The 17,500-nt window shown below is 39.3% G+C and overlaps 4 protein-coding genes across 5 annotated transcripts in view; 1 reads left to right on the forward strand and 3 right to left on the reverse strand.

Moving 5' to 3' along the window:
- Positions 1 to 5,165, reverse strand: part of LOC138045131 (CYFIP-related Rac1 interactor B-like) — a 16,091-nt gene extending 10,926 nt beyond the window's left edge. The window contains exons 1-4 of the mRNA XM_068891531.1: positions 4,938 to 5,165; positions 2,653 to 2,754; positions 2,116 to 2,237; positions 1,413 to 1,518 (exon numbers count right to left, since the gene is read on the reverse strand). Of these exons, the coding sequence (XP_068747632.1) occupies positions 1,413 to 1,518; positions 2,116 to 2,237; positions 2,653 to 2,734 (310 nt within the window). The 5' untranslated portion in view covers positions 2,735 to 2,754; positions 4,938 to 5,165. The remainder of the gene's footprint in view (positions 1 to 1,412; positions 1,519 to 2,115; positions 2,238 to 2,652; positions 2,755 to 4,937) is intronic.
- A 21-nt stretch (positions 5,166 to 5,186) lies between these two features.
- LOC138045132 (valacyclovir hydrolase-like) lies at positions 5,187 to 9,563 on the forward strand. Its single transcript, XM_068891532.1, has 3 exons — positions 5,187 to 5,565; positions 6,815 to 7,012; positions 8,224 to 9,563. Exons 1-3 carry the CDS (start codon positions 5,214 to 5,216, stop codon positions 8,523 to 8,525), a joined length of 852 nt encoding a protein of 283 aa, XP_068747633.1. The 5' UTR covers positions 5,187 to 5,213; the 3' UTR covers positions 8,526 to 9,563.
- On the reverse strand, positions 8,417 to 12,899 carry LOC138045134 (uncharacterized). Of its 2 annotated transcripts, XM_068891533.1 has the most exons (5): positions 12,785 to 12,899; positions 12,519 to 12,596; positions 11,616 to 11,696; positions 10,944 to 10,999; positions 8,417 to 9,572 (listed from the first exon to the last, which is right to left on the reverse strand). In XM_068891533.1, exons 1-4 carry the CDS (start codon positions 12,891 to 12,893, stop codon positions 10,947 to 10,949), a joined length of 321 nt encoding a protein of 106 aa, XP_068747634.1. In that variant the 5' UTR covers positions 12,894 to 12,899; the 3' UTR covers positions 8,417 to 9,572; positions 10,944 to 10,946. The 2 variants fall into 2 exon arrangements, 1 of the variants encoding a protein (XP_068747634.1); XR_011131538.1 differs by lacking the exons at positions 12,519 to 12,596; positions 12,785 to 12,899 and adding an exon at positions 11,788 to 12,055.
- Positions 12,900 to 13,268: 369 nt separating this feature from the next.
- Positions 13,269 to 17,500, reverse strand: part of LOC138045008 (uncharacterized) — an 11,815-nt gene continuing 7,583 nt past the window's right edge. Inside the window, exons 2-7 of the mRNA XM_068891367.1 lie at positions 17,108 to 17,177; positions 15,763 to 15,814; positions 15,336 to 15,545; positions 14,714 to 14,812; positions 13,721 to 13,864; positions 13,269 to 13,402 (exon numbers count right to left, since the gene is read on the reverse strand). Of these exons, the coding sequence (XP_068747468.1) occupies positions 13,269 to 13,402; positions 13,721 to 13,864; positions 14,714 to 14,812; positions 15,336 to 15,501 (543 nt within the window). The 5' untranslated portion in view covers positions 15,502 to 15,545; positions 15,763 to 15,814; positions 17,108 to 17,177. The remainder of the gene's footprint in view (positions 13,403 to 13,720; positions 13,865 to 14,713; positions 14,813 to 15,335; positions 15,546 to 15,762; positions 15,815 to 17,107; positions 17,178 to 17,500) is intronic.

Here is a 17,500-nt window from a genome sequence, read left to right on the forward strand (position 1 = left end):
AAATAATATTCCTCAAGACTAAGAAAAAACACTTTATTTGCTTGACTTAATTCTGGAACCAATGCCAAGTCTATGGACAAAAACAATGCATGGCACTAATTATAAAATCTTCAAATCGGATATTGTTTTCCGAGTTTTGTTCTTGGCTGATTAAGTCTTCTGCACTCATGGAGTGTCTTTTACTCACAATATTTAAACTACAAATAACAAAAGGATAACAATGACCGCACATACATTGCACACGACCACATTAAGTCCTGTGCAAGCATAGTAAACCTGATCACATTGCTGAATTAGTTTTATTAACAGTCCAGCTACACAAAATTGAATCTATTATCCCATACAATGATCACATATACATACACACGTCATACATTTTATTATTACCGTCTTAAAAGGATCAAATACATGTACCTTTACCAAGAGACTGTTGCTGTAGAATGTTAAACTGTACTAAAATATTGCAGCTGTATCTTATTAATATTAGAATCATGGAAAGAAAATTACTGTTCATTGATGCATCAGTGTTACAAAAGGCCTGGACATTAATTTGCTCCACCATCTGTTTGATTTGGTTGAACAGCAATGCCAAAAATGTTTGTCACGCCCTTTTAAATTAATCTTCATAAAAAAATTTAAGTACATGCACTCTCATTGGTCAATAGCTGTGTTTAGATGAGAGTATGTAAACATGGCTGTGACATCACACAAATTTGTAGGAAATCTGAGCATGTATTGAGAAAATCTGTTACAATCAAGAAGTTAAAAACCCAGCATTTTCCTTTATTTGTCGAATTATTTTTGAGAGATTCTATAAAAGCAATAGAGGACTTTTCCCCATGTTTACATAACTTCATCTAAACACTCAGCAAGTTGGGAGAATTCTCGATAATTATGCAATCCCTCAAACACGTCTGGGTTTGCATAACTGTCTTGAATTCCCCCCATTGTGTTTAGATGAGGCTATGTAAACACAGAAAAAGTTTAAAGTAGAAAAAATTTGCTTCCACATTTTACTTGACATTAGGAATATAAAATAAAGTTGAAGTCATTTTCCAGTCTTTCTTAACAATGTTAGCTGTGTGCATGACCACTTATGGTAAGTCTAAAATTTTACACATCAGTTCAACTTTCATAATCTGAAACAAAGGAAAATCAAACTTGAACTGCTTTCAAAATTTTTGAACAACAACATATCCATAGTGAAACTGCACTTTCAATTCTAATGTTTATGACGAACAATTTGAATGACACCTACATTTGGTGATCAACATCATCTAGCATCCAAATTCAAAATGCCCTGCCGCAGTTTTCAATGATCTCCAGAAAAAAACATACATGATTCCCTGAAGGACTTTGTGTGTGTGTGGGAAATCCTGGACCAGTCATTGAAATTCTATTTTAACACTCACCAAGTTCTAAAGCGTATTCATAAAACATCTTAAGTTTCCCAACCAGTGGTACAACAGCTTTCCATGCAAGTTCCTGAAGTTCTTCATTCAGGGCATTTGAAATTGCCTGCAATTAGCAAAGCCAGGAACAAAGAAAAAAATATTAACTAAGTACATGTAAGCCATGAACTACCACTGTCCTCATAAAATCCTGGTAATTAGGTCTCGCTATTGCAATATGATGCTATATGTATCACTAGCTGAAGTTGCCTTGGGTTAGGGTTAGGGTTAGGGATTAGGCTTGGGGGGGGGGGGGTGTAATTGTTGTATTTGCTCCAATAATAATAATAATAAAATTAGTTTTGCCAAAAATCTAAAGCACCCATGAAGAGTGGTCAATTTAGAAGACAATATACCACATGGGCAAATTTATCTGAGTGCATTCTACAATATGGATTCTCATGCTTTTCTACTTGACCTGACCATTGCAACTAACCCGTAAGCTAAGCCACCTTGGTTTTGTCAATTTGAATCAAGACCCGCTAGCTTTGTTCTTCAACCACAAATTGAAATAGCATTTCCTTAATAAGGCAGTTTAAAAAAAGTCTGTACCAAAGGGGCCTCTCCTCAAAAAATGGGTGCAAAAACATTAATTTTCTTTGTTCAACTGGATATCATTTTCTTTGTGCCAGCACATACCATTTTATTGACCCATAGTTATTACCTGTCTTATTTCCTCATTCGCTCCTTGATAACTTTGTAACTCCTGAAGAATTCTAGGTGCTTCATCTAATACACTGCAGACAACATTATAAACCTCTTGCTCTGATTCTGTAGGAGTTGCATCTAACAGAGAATTAAATTGTGTATACAAAATCATAAGGTTTGAAAATTATGCAAATTAACATTGAGGAACATCTGACGGATGCTTCTAAGTTAGTTTTGCATATTTCCCAAGCACACTAAATGTACTCAGTAATAATAATAACAATAACAATAACAATAACAAGAAGAAGAAGAAGAAGACGACGACCAAACATTTTCAAGGATAGGCTAAAAGGAATCATCCCTTGAAAGAAAGGTTTTAATTCTACATAGCAAAACATTTCTGTCTGTACTAACAGTTTCCAACAATGAGTTAAGCCATTCATCCCTTAACCTAATCTACAAGTATAACTCTAAGGAGACAAAGGGTTAGCAGTGGTAACATTGTCATTGCAACAAACTAGGAAACAGAGAATCATCTCAGATTAATACTCACTTTCAAAATCTAAGAATATATCAATTTTACTCCCACAGGCATCTTGTTCTTCCCTCGTTAGCAGTTTCAGGAGATTCCCCATAACAGAATGGCCGTCATGAACTAAAATCATTGAAAGACAACACAATTAGGAACCTTAAAATCCCAGACAGTGACCGCGACGAAAACATCACATTGAAATATAACTTTGTTTTATCATAAGTCTCTTGGGATTATTCCATCTTGTTTACATCCTACAATGTGGCCAAAGTATCCTAAAAATAAATTTGAACAAGCGGTTTCAGAGTGGAAATAAAGAATGAAAGATTCTCTGTTGCATGTTCATGTCATCAAAACCTCAAATTTGGTGATTTTCACCATTGTCGTCATGCCGAGTACATATACCACAAAAAGATACAGCTATTTTGAGAAAGGTTGTCGGAAAAAGTGCATGCGACAATCCTGAAAGGTATTGTGGGTGATTTTAAGTGCACTGTTTTTCAAAGAAATTTAAAAGAATCGTACGGGAGGCCACTGATATATGTTTGCGAGTGCTGAAGGAAAGTAACAAAAGTAGGTTCGACAGCTACAGTCGTTAGAAACACTGTATTGATCATATCCCATATTACCTTTCGGGATTGTCGCGTGCACTTTATTCTTGACAAACTTTCTCAAAATAGCTGTATACTAAAATGTATAGGGCATGCCGGGGTGGATCCAAGATTTTTCTTAGGAAGGGGTGCAGCACTAAAGAATGGCATAGCTGATTGGTGACATTTTTTTTGCAGAATACCAGTCGTAATAGAAAGCTGCAGGTCATCTCAGGTGGGTGGGGGGGGGGGGGGGTTGCACCCCTTGCACCCTCCCCCTAGATCCACCCCTGGCATGTGCAGCACAATTATTTTTCCTCTTTTAACCAATGTATCATTGTTTTGTGGTGGTGTTGTTGCCGTCACTATCATCGTTTCTTAAGCTCCCCATTAGGTACTAGAAGTCCCACATCATAAATTTTCACAGTGATGACCACAACAGTAATAATTAATTGCCTAATTTAAATGTTTCCCCAAGAATTTATTACTGAATCATTGATTGGAAAGTAAAAGTCAAGTTAACTCAAATTTGGTTTTGGAAAAGCCAGGGAAAAAAATCAAATTGTTTGGAGTGTTAGATCACCAATACTGCAACCCTGCTCTCAAATCCAAATTATAGCATCCAAACCAAGAAATTGGTGCAAGTAAAGGTTTCTGCACTTACAGTACCAAACATCCCTTGTTTGTCATCTCCTTTAATAATTTGTTGATTTTATTTTACAGTGTGCCCAATTTGTGCCCCAGCGCTAGAAGACTAGACACTTACATTAAGTTCGTTTCCTTTTCTTTGTTAAACTTCAAAGATAAAAAGGTTTATACCAGTTTCCAGTAATTGGAGTGAACAAGATATTGGGCTTGACTTACAAGTACGTAATAATTGTTTACTTCTTAACACAGAAAAGAATGCAACCGGCCCGTTGTCAAGACAAACACTGGGAATTGAATGGTTGCACAGGTAGCAGCATGCCCTAAAATTAATAATAAATGGAGGGCCCAACCTCTATTGAAAATTTCATCAAAGTATCTACACAAAAAATCCAAATACGATAATACTCCTCAAGATACAGCGCAAGCTGATCATGAAACGTGCTGGAAAATATTAAAATCTGAAGCTCCATTAATCAAGGAATCGCATTCTACAACTTACTTATTTTGGATTCTGAATCCCTATTGGTAAAAAGTCGCGAAATGCGCGATCCGAAGCAAAATGGGCCATACTATTACTTTATACAAAAAAAATTATCAAGAAGAACAGAATAGTAGCAAATAGAACATGTGAGTGACTCGAAACGTCGATCGAATATATGTGTACTACGTGTTGTACGACATTTGATCAAGTTTACAATTCAGCTTGGTTTGACAGCGACTTCCTTGTTTGTTAGGTCTAAGTAATTTTTTTTCCTTGCATAATCCGATTTATTCTTGACATAAAAGCCCTATTGCTAGGGCAAATGAGAAAACAAACTGGAAAACGTTCGTTTACAATAAGTTCAGCGAAACAGACATGCATGAAACCGAATGAAGTTGATTACGTTCGGTTTGTCTCGCCTGCTGAAGCTTTCAAGGATAGAGAAAATGCCAGTGAGCTTGAATTAATCGCAGACAAAGAAGCGATCACGATTCAGATGGACAGAACACAAGCAAAACAGAAAAACATGACAATTACCATTGCTGTTTCTAAGCTTCAGGAAAGACACGATGTGCGGATTGACTTACCTTTCTCCAACCGGAAAGGGAAACCTACAATCAAAACTTGTCAACGAATAAGCGTTCCCAAACTCGCACAAAACGAAGAATGACCCCCTCTTTTGCCCTTTAAGGCCAAGAGAGCGTAAACCTGAGAAACCAGACCGCCGTTTGTGAACCCAAAACTCAGCTAGTTTCCCTCTTCCTTATTGTTGATCCTCCTGGCAGGGAAAAGATGGCGTCTTTCCACGCCCTCCTAGCCCATAATATGAACTACGTCAAGAAAGATTGGGACCTAGTTCAAATATGGCGGCTATTTTGTCTCGCTTGGCCGAAGTCCTCTCGAAGACAACAAAATATCCTTGTCTCCAGACAAGACGTGGTATTAGAGCACTTTCCTCCAAAATAGAAGTAAATGGAGTAAAAATTCACCACGAAGTTGCCGGGCAAGGGAGCAGAGTTGTGTTGTGTATGTCAGGTGCTCTTGGGTCAACACAAAGTGACTTCGCGCCACAACTGAATGGGCTCAGTGCTGAATTTACAGTTGTTGCCTTCGATCCTCGTGGATACGGAAAATCAATTCCTCCTAAACGTGATTTCCCAACCGGCTTTTTCGAAAGAGATGCTGATGATGCGGCTGGATTAATGAATGCTCTTGGTAAGCTGGGCATTCCTATCCGACCCAATCCACTCCCCTTACTCGTGAAACCTGAAAGTTTGATATTTTGTTGGCACCATTGAAAAATGTTTTCAAATGTTTCTCATTAAGTTGGTTTCTTAGGGGGAAAAAATCCATTCCCTGTGCAGAAATCTAAAAATTAAAAGCAGCTATCCCTTGAGGAGGCTGGGGTGGGGCACAAAATGACCCCCAGAAGTTAATGCTAATTGATAATTCCAAGGTCACTAGGCTGATTCCTGTTACAAGAACTTAGATTTTATCATGTTTTTATACCTTTATTAGAGAGAGATCTAGCTATTTAACATGCTTGTTTTACACATTGTGATTTTGGACCAGTCAATGGAAATCCCCACCCACCCCCCCGGTCCTGGAAAAGTCTCTGCTGATGAGCCAGAAGGCCCATCAGGCCGGCGCTTATCTCCGGTTTCCGTAGCAGGAAGCAACTAGGAGTATTTATACTCCCCCCTGGATGGGATGCTAGTCCATCACAGGGTTACCCCAAGCATTTCCCCGGTACCCATTTATACACCTGGTTGGAGAGAGGCACCGTGAGAGTAAAGTGTCTTGCCCAAGAACACAACACAATGTCCCCGGCCAGGACCCGAACCCGGACCACTCGATCCGGAGTCAAGCGCTCTAACTATGAGGCCACGGCGCCTCCCAGGAAAGTGTGAGGGGAAATACGGAAATGAAATCACTTTTGAACAGGAATTTGTCCTGTGGGGGTGGTGAATTAGACAAAATTTGACATTGAACACCACGGGCACAAGAGGGGCACAAGAGAAGCACAATTCAAAGAAGGTACGGATCTTTTGAAGAGCTAACTTCTGAAGACATACACCTGCTGGCAAAGCAAAACGTTCCCTCTACTTGTGAAGTACATATAGAAATGTGGGTCAAACACGTTAGCAATGTGAAAAGACATCGTCAAGAAGGTGTTCGTATTAAAAAGTATCCACTCAGAGAAAGGAAAGACCAGTGGATAAATAGAGTTGTAAATCAGCATCTTTGGACCTTGAAGAATCATGGTGTATTTGTGGTGGACCCTAATTCAGTGAAATGCTTGCCTTTCAGTTTGAAAAGAAAGACTGCCCAGTAGAGTAGAGTAGTTTCACTATTAGTGCATGTGTATCACAAAAGCACCAAGTGGAAAGTGACTTTCCATGAGCTTTGGTGACAAATTTCCTTCTCATCATTTAAATTTCCTTCTCATCATTATTTTGTGCAGGCCTTTCTAAATATTCCCTCCTGGGATGGAGTGATGGTGGGATAACATCTTTGATACTGACATCCAAATATCCTCATTGCATTGATAGTATGGTGGTGTGGGGAGCTAATGCCACTGTTACAGAGCAGGACATAGAGCTTTATGAGAAAATAAGAGACACATCAAAATGGAACCCCAAAATGAGAGAACCATTAGAAGGTAAGATAGATGGCTTGAAGAGTTTATCAAATAGAATCTTGTTACAAAGGAATCTGCTCTAAATAGAGACACCATATACCCTACATTTTGATTCTGAAGTCAGTTTTGCCATGATACAATACCTGTCTTCAATATCAAGTACTGGTTTGAAGTTTGCAATCCACCATCACTGATTCTGACCATTGGGAAAAGTGTGGTGGTCCCTGGAAGGGGGGGGGGGGAGGGGAGGGGTACTAAAAAAAATAATATGGGGAGACTCTACTCCAGGGGTGGTGGTGGTGGATGTGATGTAAACATCTAAAACGGTTGCACTGTACATTGAAGTAATTTTTAATATTATTTATTATGTCACATGACCTCACCATTATTGGTGAGAGTAAAACAAAATGAATTAAAATGGATTAACATAATTAGAAAAATAAATTACAATAGGGAATAAAAATATTTTTCTATTCTTGCACAGTTCCAAAATTCATTATTTGGGATACTTTTAAATTCATTATTTGGGATACTTTTGGGAATTCTTTTGAAAATTCAAATTTGTCCTCAAGGAGTCTCAGCTTGGTAGGTTAAATTGGTTTTTCTAAGTTGTCCAGCTATATTTGCAATATGTCCTAATTCAAATCAGTGATTTAAAAAGACGAATTTCCTGTCAGTCCTGTCAGAGAAGAAGTGCTTTAAGTATAGGAAATCATGTGAACTTGCTTGTGCATTTCGTGATTTTTGGACGGGAGTGATGTAATTGCACAAGCCGTAGGCAAGTGCAATTTGAGAACTTTAAAAACATCACTTGTGTCAGATTTCACGAAATGCAGGAGCAAGTTCATAAAATTGTTTATTTATTATATGCTCAACAAAATCACTCCATTGCTTTGTTTCCATAGCAACTTCTGTTTTGCACTCTATAACCTCTTACTGTAATGCATTCAACGTTGACCAATCAGAAACGCAGTGTTTTGTTTAGGACATGTATATAATTCATAAGGGTTGTTAGGATTAGTTTTAGTAAATGAAGGTCTTCAATAATTTTTCAATCTCGATTTTTTACCCTTAACAGGGTCAGAGTTTGAGAAACTTGGTGGCACACACCTATCCTAAATTGTCGGGAGTATATCCCCCCCTCCCCCCAAGACGTTGTGAGGTTGTTTCATCAAGCCTACTTGGCAAACATATTAATCCATTAGCTCTTTAACATTTTTGTTTTATAATAGCATTGTATGGCAAGGAAGGTCTCCAAGAAATACAAAGTGGGTGGATAGCTGGTATCAGCAAATACTATACTGACAGGGGAGGAGACATTTGCACAAAAGCAGTCAAGAGTATCACTTGCCCCACCCTGGTGGTCCATGGTCAGAAGGACCCTCTGGTCCCACAGTTTCATCCTGAATACCTACATAATAACATACCAGGATCCAAGCTTCACATCATGCCACAAGGAAAACATAATCTCCATCTTCGCTTTGCTGACGAGTTTAACTTGCTTGTAAAGAAATTTTTAAATGGCCAATTTTGATTTGAAAATATAGTGGAGGATGGCAGAATTAACCCATTGACTCCCAAGGTTCAAAAGTCTGGCACTAGAGTAAAGTACTTACTAAGTATGCCCAGTTCAGGCCGGCTTGGGAGTCAAAGTGTAGAGGTTACTTCTATGACTGCTTCAAATACTTTGTCAAGGAAAGGATTTTGAAAACAAGAACCCACCAGAGCAGGTGAAATTTAAATTTTCAGTTAATTTATTAGGCCATCAATCTGCATTGTGTGTTTATTTGGTGAAGTGTTCAAACCGTTATATGTAATCACCATCAGTCAAGCTTTCATAGAGCAGTTTTCATGACTGTCGAAAGTAATCAGGCGATTGCAATTGCTACGCTTAGTGAATGGTTTACAAATGTTTATCCACCAATAAGAAGAAAAACCAAAACCAATCGTGACTTGCATGCATGATTTTTCCCGCACTTTGAGCGAGTTGCATGGAATTGCTACGAATTTGGATTGGTTCAATGCTCTGTTTGCACCTGCTGTGATTGGTCAAAGTAATTATTTGGTATTTGTTTTACGACACTCAATTGAAAACTGCTCTAACTGAGTACATGTCTTCTGCTAATTGGGAAAACCTATAAATCAAATCAAATGAAGGCAGAAAAATGTTGGTTTTTGATGAGATTGGAAAACCATAGTACCTACAGAAACTACTTCTCACGGCAGAGTAGAGAGCCAACAAACTCAACCCACATATCATACAAAGGCAAGTCTTATAATTGATCCTATGACACATAGGGGGGTAGGGGAGTGCTCTTATCATAGTGCCAACCCCTCTCCCTAAAATATCATCAGGGAACCATCAAAATATGCATATATTGTGTTGGAAGGCAATATAACACATTCTTTGGTAGAATTACGCAAATGTAAAAATAAGCACAACAACAAAAGGTTTACAATAAAAACTTTTTATTTTACACTGAAAAGTTAAAAAAAAACGTTTTTCTGTTACATTTATCATTTATGCACAAACGTTAATAAGAAATTAAAATTTGTCCCAGGTGTTTTTAAGTGTGCAGCCCTGCAATATGAGAGAAACAGATAACTTTACATTATTTTCCTGCCAACTTGACCAAATGAAAATAGCGTCAAAGTATGTCTAATTGTTACCCTGCGAGGAGTTGGTTTCTCCTACGCTTCATGAGAGAGAAATCATTGCGATGAACCGTTAGTTTCCTTGAGTGAGCCGCCGTCCAGCGGCAAGGACAAATAACTTAAATTTGAACCGGTAAAACGAGTTAGTAAACTTATTTTGGAGCTTGCGCGTGCGTTCAGCTACGTAACTGCTGCGTTTGGGAGAGCCTACTGTGTAGTGATTTCATATTTTTCTAGCGAAATAAGAGGTGATGTCAAATGCATCACGTGGGGTGTGACGTACTTTGCACATGCTCGATGGCAAATCAAACGGTTACTCGCAGTGGTTTCTCTCTCGGGAAGCGTAGGTAACAAAGCGTAGGAAACTAACTGCTCGCAGGGTATCTGATTTGATAATCACTGTTTAGACTCAATTGGAAACCTCCATTAAGGCACTGTTACACTGTGCAATTTTTCGTGCAACTTGTCTCGCAATACCCTGGGCACCAGAGGTTTTTCTCGCGTGCGGCGGGAATTTTCGGTGTCGGCCAAAGGCAGACACAGCTTCGGCCGTAGGCCAAAGCCACGAGCGGAAAGACTTGACTGAAACCGGAAACCGCGCGAGAAAAGTCTCTGGCACCCAGGGTGGTCACGCAACACCATTGCGAGACAAGCTAGTTGCACGAATCATTGCCCGATGTAACATACCTTGCAACGGCCAAAACCGCTGCGAGAGCAGTTACAGAAACCGTTGCAGAAAGTAGAATTGAGTTCAAAGAATTTTTTAAGCATTGTGCAGTGCAACACCTGCCTTGCAACTCGTGTCGCAACGGTTTGCGGCAACAGCCAATAAAAATATTACCTTAACCTCATGTGATCATCGAAACGAGACAAGTTGCATGTTTCTCAGTGTAACAACCGTAAAACAACCTTTTTCATAATGCGAGAACGTTTGTAGAAATGGCGTTGCGAGACAAGTTGCACGAAAAAATGCACGGTGTAACAGCGCCTTAAAGTGAATCTTGCATGGACTTGTTTTGAAAACACAGACGATGATACTGACAGAGCCAACAACTATGGCTCTATTTTATCCCATTGAGATCCTTATAAAGGTATTATCAAAAGTATATTACCTCTTAAAATTCACATTCAAATTTGCTAAAAGAGAGATTTCACCTTTTTTTAGTCCCACATCTTACACGCTTTGAGTGTGGGGTTTAAAATGTAGGTATGGGTGTTAAACAATATTCTTTTTTTCAAAAAAGCAAAACAAATTAATACAATCTTATCTTGGTTGACGGAATATTATTGGACTTACTTATTAAAATCCAAACCACTGATTGATTGTTCGAGCGAAGAATCCGTTGTTCTCTTCTGTAAAAAAACAAAACAAAATGATTTACAGTTGTTACATCTACATATTCCTGCACTCGGCAAAGTCCTTTTTGATTTATGGCGATTTATGGCTGTTTCTGCTTAGGTGGCCTCATACACCATAAGCCTTTTTAGAGACATCACCGCCAAGCCGGCCACTTCTGATGGAGAGAACAGGACAGCCACAACACCCTTACTCTTCTCGAATAGTGCGTGGGTTCTTTAACGTCCCACAAGGAACTTATGAACATAGCAGACATTTGTTAGGCGGTTTATAGTCCTTATTCGAGATAACAGTTGAAAGTCTAACCATTTGAGTGTTCGAATTTGCGACCTCCTGTATGGCTCAACCAACTGAACCACCGGTGCTCGTTGTTGTTAACACGTGATTCGAAATCTCTTCTTGACAAAGGACACAACAAGATTGGATCGCGCAGACTTGTGTGTTGACATAATTATTTCATTCACAGATCAAGAGCTAAACATTCAACATTCATTGTTTGTGACTGCTCCTTTAATTTGTGGCTTTCTTTACTCGCATAACTGCCTTTCCTTCCTCTCACCGTGTTTTAAACAGTTATTTTGAGACCCGGATGTATTCTGTGATTGATGTTACCTTTCCTGGCCATCCATGGCGTGTGGTAAGTTCTCATAACATTTTCCCCAAGTGGCATTGGCCGGTTGTTCAAATAACGCACTGCAAAAGGAGAGAAATAAAAAGAATACGCCTTAACTTAGCTGGTGGAAAAATTAAAGATGTCACTACAACTTGTTTTATCTGAACTGACCGGGTTACTTTCTTCGTAGTTGTCAAATCACGCGTGTAAAGAAATCCAAACCGTCCATTATTAAGAATGGGAAATATGCAAGTAAGTGCCCGGGTATGATACAAATTGCTTGGAAACGGGTGAAAAATCAGAGTCCTAAACAGGATTCGAATCTACGACCCCCTAACACTGGTTAGTCTCGTTCAGGATGTCACGCAATGGGGGAGCGTTGCGTGACGAACATCGGTCGGATTCTTTACTCATTGAGCTACTAGAACTCCAAGGCGGAGCTAGGCCGTTTATTTACATCCTGGGGCCCGTTTCTCGAAAGTCCCGAAAAGCCATTTGAGAAACTGCCAACCGCCTGTTTTGAAAGCCGATCTTTTAACGTGTTTCAAGGTAACAAAAAAGGAAACATGACCGTAAAGTTTGACGACTTAAACCCTCTTCGTTCTTGAGATACAAAGGGAATTGTGACACCCGAAAATGGCCCGTAAAGTTTCGGGACTTTCCAGAAACGGGTCCCTGGATGGACAATGTGTCCCGATCTCTGCGGTCTCTACAAAGTCAAGCACCTCAATTTTTGCAAATACATGAATGTTGGAAAGGTGTAATGGGTCCGTGGGAAGGATATGATACAAGTTGCTTTCCATCATTCCATCATTCAAGTCATGTAAGTGGCCGGGTATTCTGCAGCTCAGCCAAGGTAAATTAGTGCGATGTTTACTGTTTTGACTGGGATAAATTCTTACCCTTTTCAGCCTGGCTGATGTGGTAAGAGTTAACTGGACCGACAGCTGGCAGTGGTCTTGTGTTTAAGTAAGCCGGGGCTAAACAGAAAAAAAAAATAAAAGAAAAAATGGAAATGAACAACTGATGATGAAAGTGAAGAATGATGATAAGGAGAACGACGATGATGGTAGCAAAACGAGCGATTATTACCCAGAAGATCAAAGGGCTTCTGCTCGAAGGGTATTACCACATCTGCTCCTCCGAAAAAATGTTTAAAAGTGCATACCTGATTTCAAATGATTAGAGCAAGGATCATCAATCTTTATTGTATCTCTTTCATCGTGCAAAGCTCCCTCGACAGTAACAGTATCTTTTGTGCAGTCAGTTGGATTCATGAATCCAGGACTGAAGCTACTGTTTTCTAAAAAAAAAAAAAAGAGAGATTCTTCCAAGGCTCAAAATCCGAAATTTTATTTAACAAATATCGCTGTAAGGTGTAAGAGAAACTCCTTGCTCTTTTTCTTTTGTATCCTAGTTTTAAAGCTTCAAGAAATTGCCAGGATGTTGTTTTCATTTGTATATCTTACTGCATGGCTCCATGCAATTTGCTGCAGTTTTTCCTTAACCAGGAAAAACAGGAGCTTGATTGGCTCCCGTGAAACCAATCATATCAGGCACAAAGAACGCGATGAACCAATCAGAATTCAAAGCAATTATATCAACTTGATCAAAGGGCGGGAAAATTGCGCATTTCGCGTGTGGCGTGTCGTTTACTTACGTTTAGCAATTTCGCCATTCCTAGTTGCAATGTGCAATGAGTTTGCACGAAACGGACCATTTGCAATAACCATATCTGATATCTTGTCAAATTCCGAGGGCTTCAGATCACTGAAGTAGGCTTCGGCTAAAAAGAAGATTTTGAGTCAATATGGCAAATCAACTAAAGTGATCCCGGTGCAGGACAAAAGATGTGAATTCAAAGAGATTTTAACATAAGCTCGGTGAAAAGCGGAAATGATAAGGTAAAATATGAGCTAAGGATGAGAATGAGAACAGAGCCCAGTTTAGCGAAATTTTTATAGGACCGAAGGCCAGTTTTAAAACTAGGACTCGTTTATTCAGCTAAACTGTTCTTTTAACATATTTTTGGAACAGCGAAAAGCGAAGTAATTTCCCTGAAATATTAAATAAAGAAAAGAAAGAAACCAAGAATGCGTCGTACCTCTAAACAATGGATACTTCTCCTCGAACTGTGGAAATCCCGCTTCATGACCATCACGAGCAATGTCGCTTTGTACACGAGCACCAATGTCTTCTTTATTTTTGTCTTTTGGCTCTTTGGTGTTAAAGAGCTTTCGACGAGAAGCTGAAAAGGAGTAAGTTACTAAGGTTAAGCTTCAAGTTTTTAATATAGTGGCTGCTAACGTTTCGACCTGGAATTCTTGTAGGGAATGGGTTCCCAGTGTTGTGGTCTGTCCTCTGTGGTATAGCTAGAGGCCCACAAGTTAGAAACCTGTGAAAGGTTTTAAATTGCGTATCCCACTCTAAATTACGGTCGAAATAAAATTCGGTATCGTATCGTGGAATGAAAACACTGAAGTCCTTTTCACTGGAAAGAGGTCATTTCAAAAAACTGAGTAGTACATTCCCCTCACTTATAACGAACAGCTTGTTAACGTCCCATTGATCGTCCTTGTCCGAGAATACTTGAAAGTCTGAAGGCACAAATTTCCTCTTAGTTATTAAAACACGAAGAGTGTCGCTCTGCATCTCTCGATTCCAACCATTTCTGTGTCATAAAGACGAGCTCGTCGGTCTCTCCAGAGAGCTCGATGAAGCTGTGTAATTCACCAGTTGACGCAGATATCTCAGTTACGAATTTATATTTGAATCGAAAATAAAGGAAAGGAGCTTTGTTTAAGTGCCTTGTCGTTTTCGCTCTGGAGCACTAATTGGGGACAAGGTAAACTGAAATCAACAATCAAAGCAAATGTTGGTTTTTGAGGAGAGTGGAAAGCGGAGTACCCGGAGAAAACCTCTCCGGATGCAGAGTAGAAAACCAACAAACTCAACCCAAATCAAATCAAATCAAATCAAATCTTTATTTTAAAGACATACGAAGCCGAGTCTGGGAATCGAACCCGGGCGACATTGGGAGGCGAGTGCTCTCACCATTGCGCCATCACTAAACCGCTAACATAACAATCGGCTTTACCGTTAACTTCATCTTCACTCGCTTTGGCAAATGTCCCCTTCAATATTTTAATTTCTTCCTTCAAGCAAAAGTTTTGCTTCTCCAATGCTCTTTCTCTCTCTGAAGAATGAAAAGCAAAAGTGACACTGAAATATGACTCGCTAGTCCTGAAGTGAATTAAAATAGACAAAAACATCTATAGCAAAGCTAGACACTGAGTTGTGTGCTAAATAAAATGCTCAGTGACCGTTATTCAAGTGAGAATATTAAGTGCAATGTATGTTATTCTTTTATCCGCTGTTTTATCCGTCTCATTTTGATGTTTTACTGAGTAACAGTATGACAGGATTATTGTAACCAGCGAACTAAGTTTAATGGCCCATTTTCAATATAGCTTTTTACCTAGAACTATAAAGAAGTGGAACAATTTGCCCGCCACACTAGCCACAGCATCAAGTCTTAATGGTTTTAAGAGTGGAGTATTGTGAGCCTACGAATACAGCCGCCTCCCATCGGTAGGTACATCGTAGAGAGGGAATACTTGTAATGTGGTAAATGTAAATGTAAGACTTTGGATCTTTTGATGTCAGCCTTTGAACATAGCGCTTTGATCTCTTTCCGTTCTGGGTCCGTGAACACCTACCTTCAGCTGTTTGAAGTTTAGTCTTCAAATCTTCACATTCCAAATTCTTCTTCATGAATTTCTCGTTGGCCAAAATAGCAGAGTTTTTCACCTTTGTTAGCTGACCTACAGTTTCCTCCATCTTTTGCTCAAACTCATTTTCTTTTTTCTTGTGACAGTTGTTCATCCTTGACAGCTTATCGTTTAACTGAACGATTTCTCTTTCCTTTTCTGAAATCGATTGAATTGTGGGAGGTTAAACAAGGATGTTATTCTGTCACGTGTCATATTCTATCATCAATTATTATCTCTTCTTTGAGGAAGGTACAGTTTGGCTGGTGTAGTAGGCGAGGGTTATTCTGACTTGTTAATTTCAAACGAGTCATTCTCTGTCTCACAATTTCTTTTTCTATTTTTATATCAATCATTTGTTTCGTTGTTCACTTACCCTGACACTTGGTCTTGAGGGATGCCAATTCAAGTTGCAATTCTTTTTCTCTCTAAGAAAAAGAAGATATTTATTAGCTTACGCTTTCGAATTTATAGCTATCTACATTTACAGTTACATCTACATATTCCAGCACTCGGCAAAGCCCCTTTTTTGACTTACTGTATGGCTGTTTCTGCTTAGGTGGCCTCATACACCACAAGCCTTTTTGGAGACATCGGCCACTTCTAAGGAGAGGACAGGACAGCCGCAATACCGGAGACTTCGTCGAATAGGGTGTGGTTCTTGAACGTCCCACAGGGAACTTATGAACATAGGAGATGTTGGTGAGACGGCCGGGGCTTACGCTTTATAGTCCTGTCCGAGAAGACTTGAAAGTCTAACCATTTGCAGATAAAAATTGCAATTCTAAAATCTCGAGTATTGATCCGGCCGGGGTTCGAACCCGCGACCTCTCGTATGACAACCCGATGCTCAACCAACTGAGCCTTAGTGCGTGGCTATACTGGACAAAGTATCCAAACTTAATAATGATTGACAAAAGGAAACTACAGGGAAAAAAATCAACCAGAGCTCACATGATGCTCGCCGGAAGCCTTAGCATGCGCGTACTGTGTTTAAGGATAACCCGATTAATTCTTAACCTGGTATATCCCTATCTTGCGCTCTGATAATTAGCTTACTACATCCCCGTTTTAAGCTTTGGTGCTGTATAAAATTTCCAAGCATCCAGTCGTTCAAAATTTAATAAAACAATACTGAATTTGTAGTTGTTGGATTTGAGATTTGTTACAGTAAAACTCACATCCATTGCGCGCTCATAAATGTTGTTAAATATATGGATTTTATCTGTTTGAGGTTCTAAAGAAAAATTGCACTTAAGTTTTTTCCCGAGGTTTTTAGGTGATGCTTTTTTTTCTATGAGTAAATTTCAAAACATCAAAATCTGTGTATTCATCCTCTGGTTGCCGTTTATTCAGCAAATGATTGGAACGTTGCGTCACAGAAACGATGGAGTTTTTTTGCATGCGCTTATCATTTAAACCTCCAAAAAAAAATTAAATTCACTCCGGAAAAATCACTTTGAAAACTATCATGAGACAAACTCGGGCACCACGTCGAACTGTAGGGAGAGGAAACTACTTCAACCCGGCCAAGAATTTCTAGTTGACTTTTCAAGAAACGGCGCTTAACTTTAGCAATTGCAAGCAAATATGTTTCTTAAGGGATAGCGCGAGTAAGCGAGTAACATAAATAAATAATATTTTCAAGAAATGAGCAACCGTAACATGGGATCTGCCTTCTGTACAAATGTGTGTGTGGTCTTTGAAAAGGCAACTCCTACCTGCTGAATATCCTCACGTGATGCATATGAGGCCAACTGGTTTGTGGTTGGTCCTGCCGCATTCCAGTCTCTGGTAGAAAGAAAACTCTGAGAGGCGAAAGTTTCGCCATTTTCAACTTCTCCCGACACTTGACTATTCATATGGTTAGCTAATCCACCTGGAATAGCTTGCGCATAAGCAGTAAACATTTTTGAACTTTTGCACAGTAAACTCTGAACAAAGTCGCGAAAAAAATGTTTCAATTTACCAGTTGTTATGGCAACTGTCGTCATAATTGCTGAGCTTTAAGTTTCGTTCCCAGGCTTCTTTCACTTTCACATTCAAAGCAAAGTTCAACACAATCTCGTCCCCAGAGTCCGCTTTTCTTTCGGTCAGCACCAAGAACACGGACT

The sequence above is a fragment of the Montipora capricornis genome, chromosome 4, assembly GCF_036669925.1.
Source record: "Montipora capricornis isolate CH-2021 chromosome 4, ASM3666992v2, whole genome shotgun sequence".
NCBI classification, from domain to species: Eukaryota; Metazoa; Cnidaria; class Anthozoa; order Scleractinia; family Acroporidae; genus Montipora; species Montipora capricornis.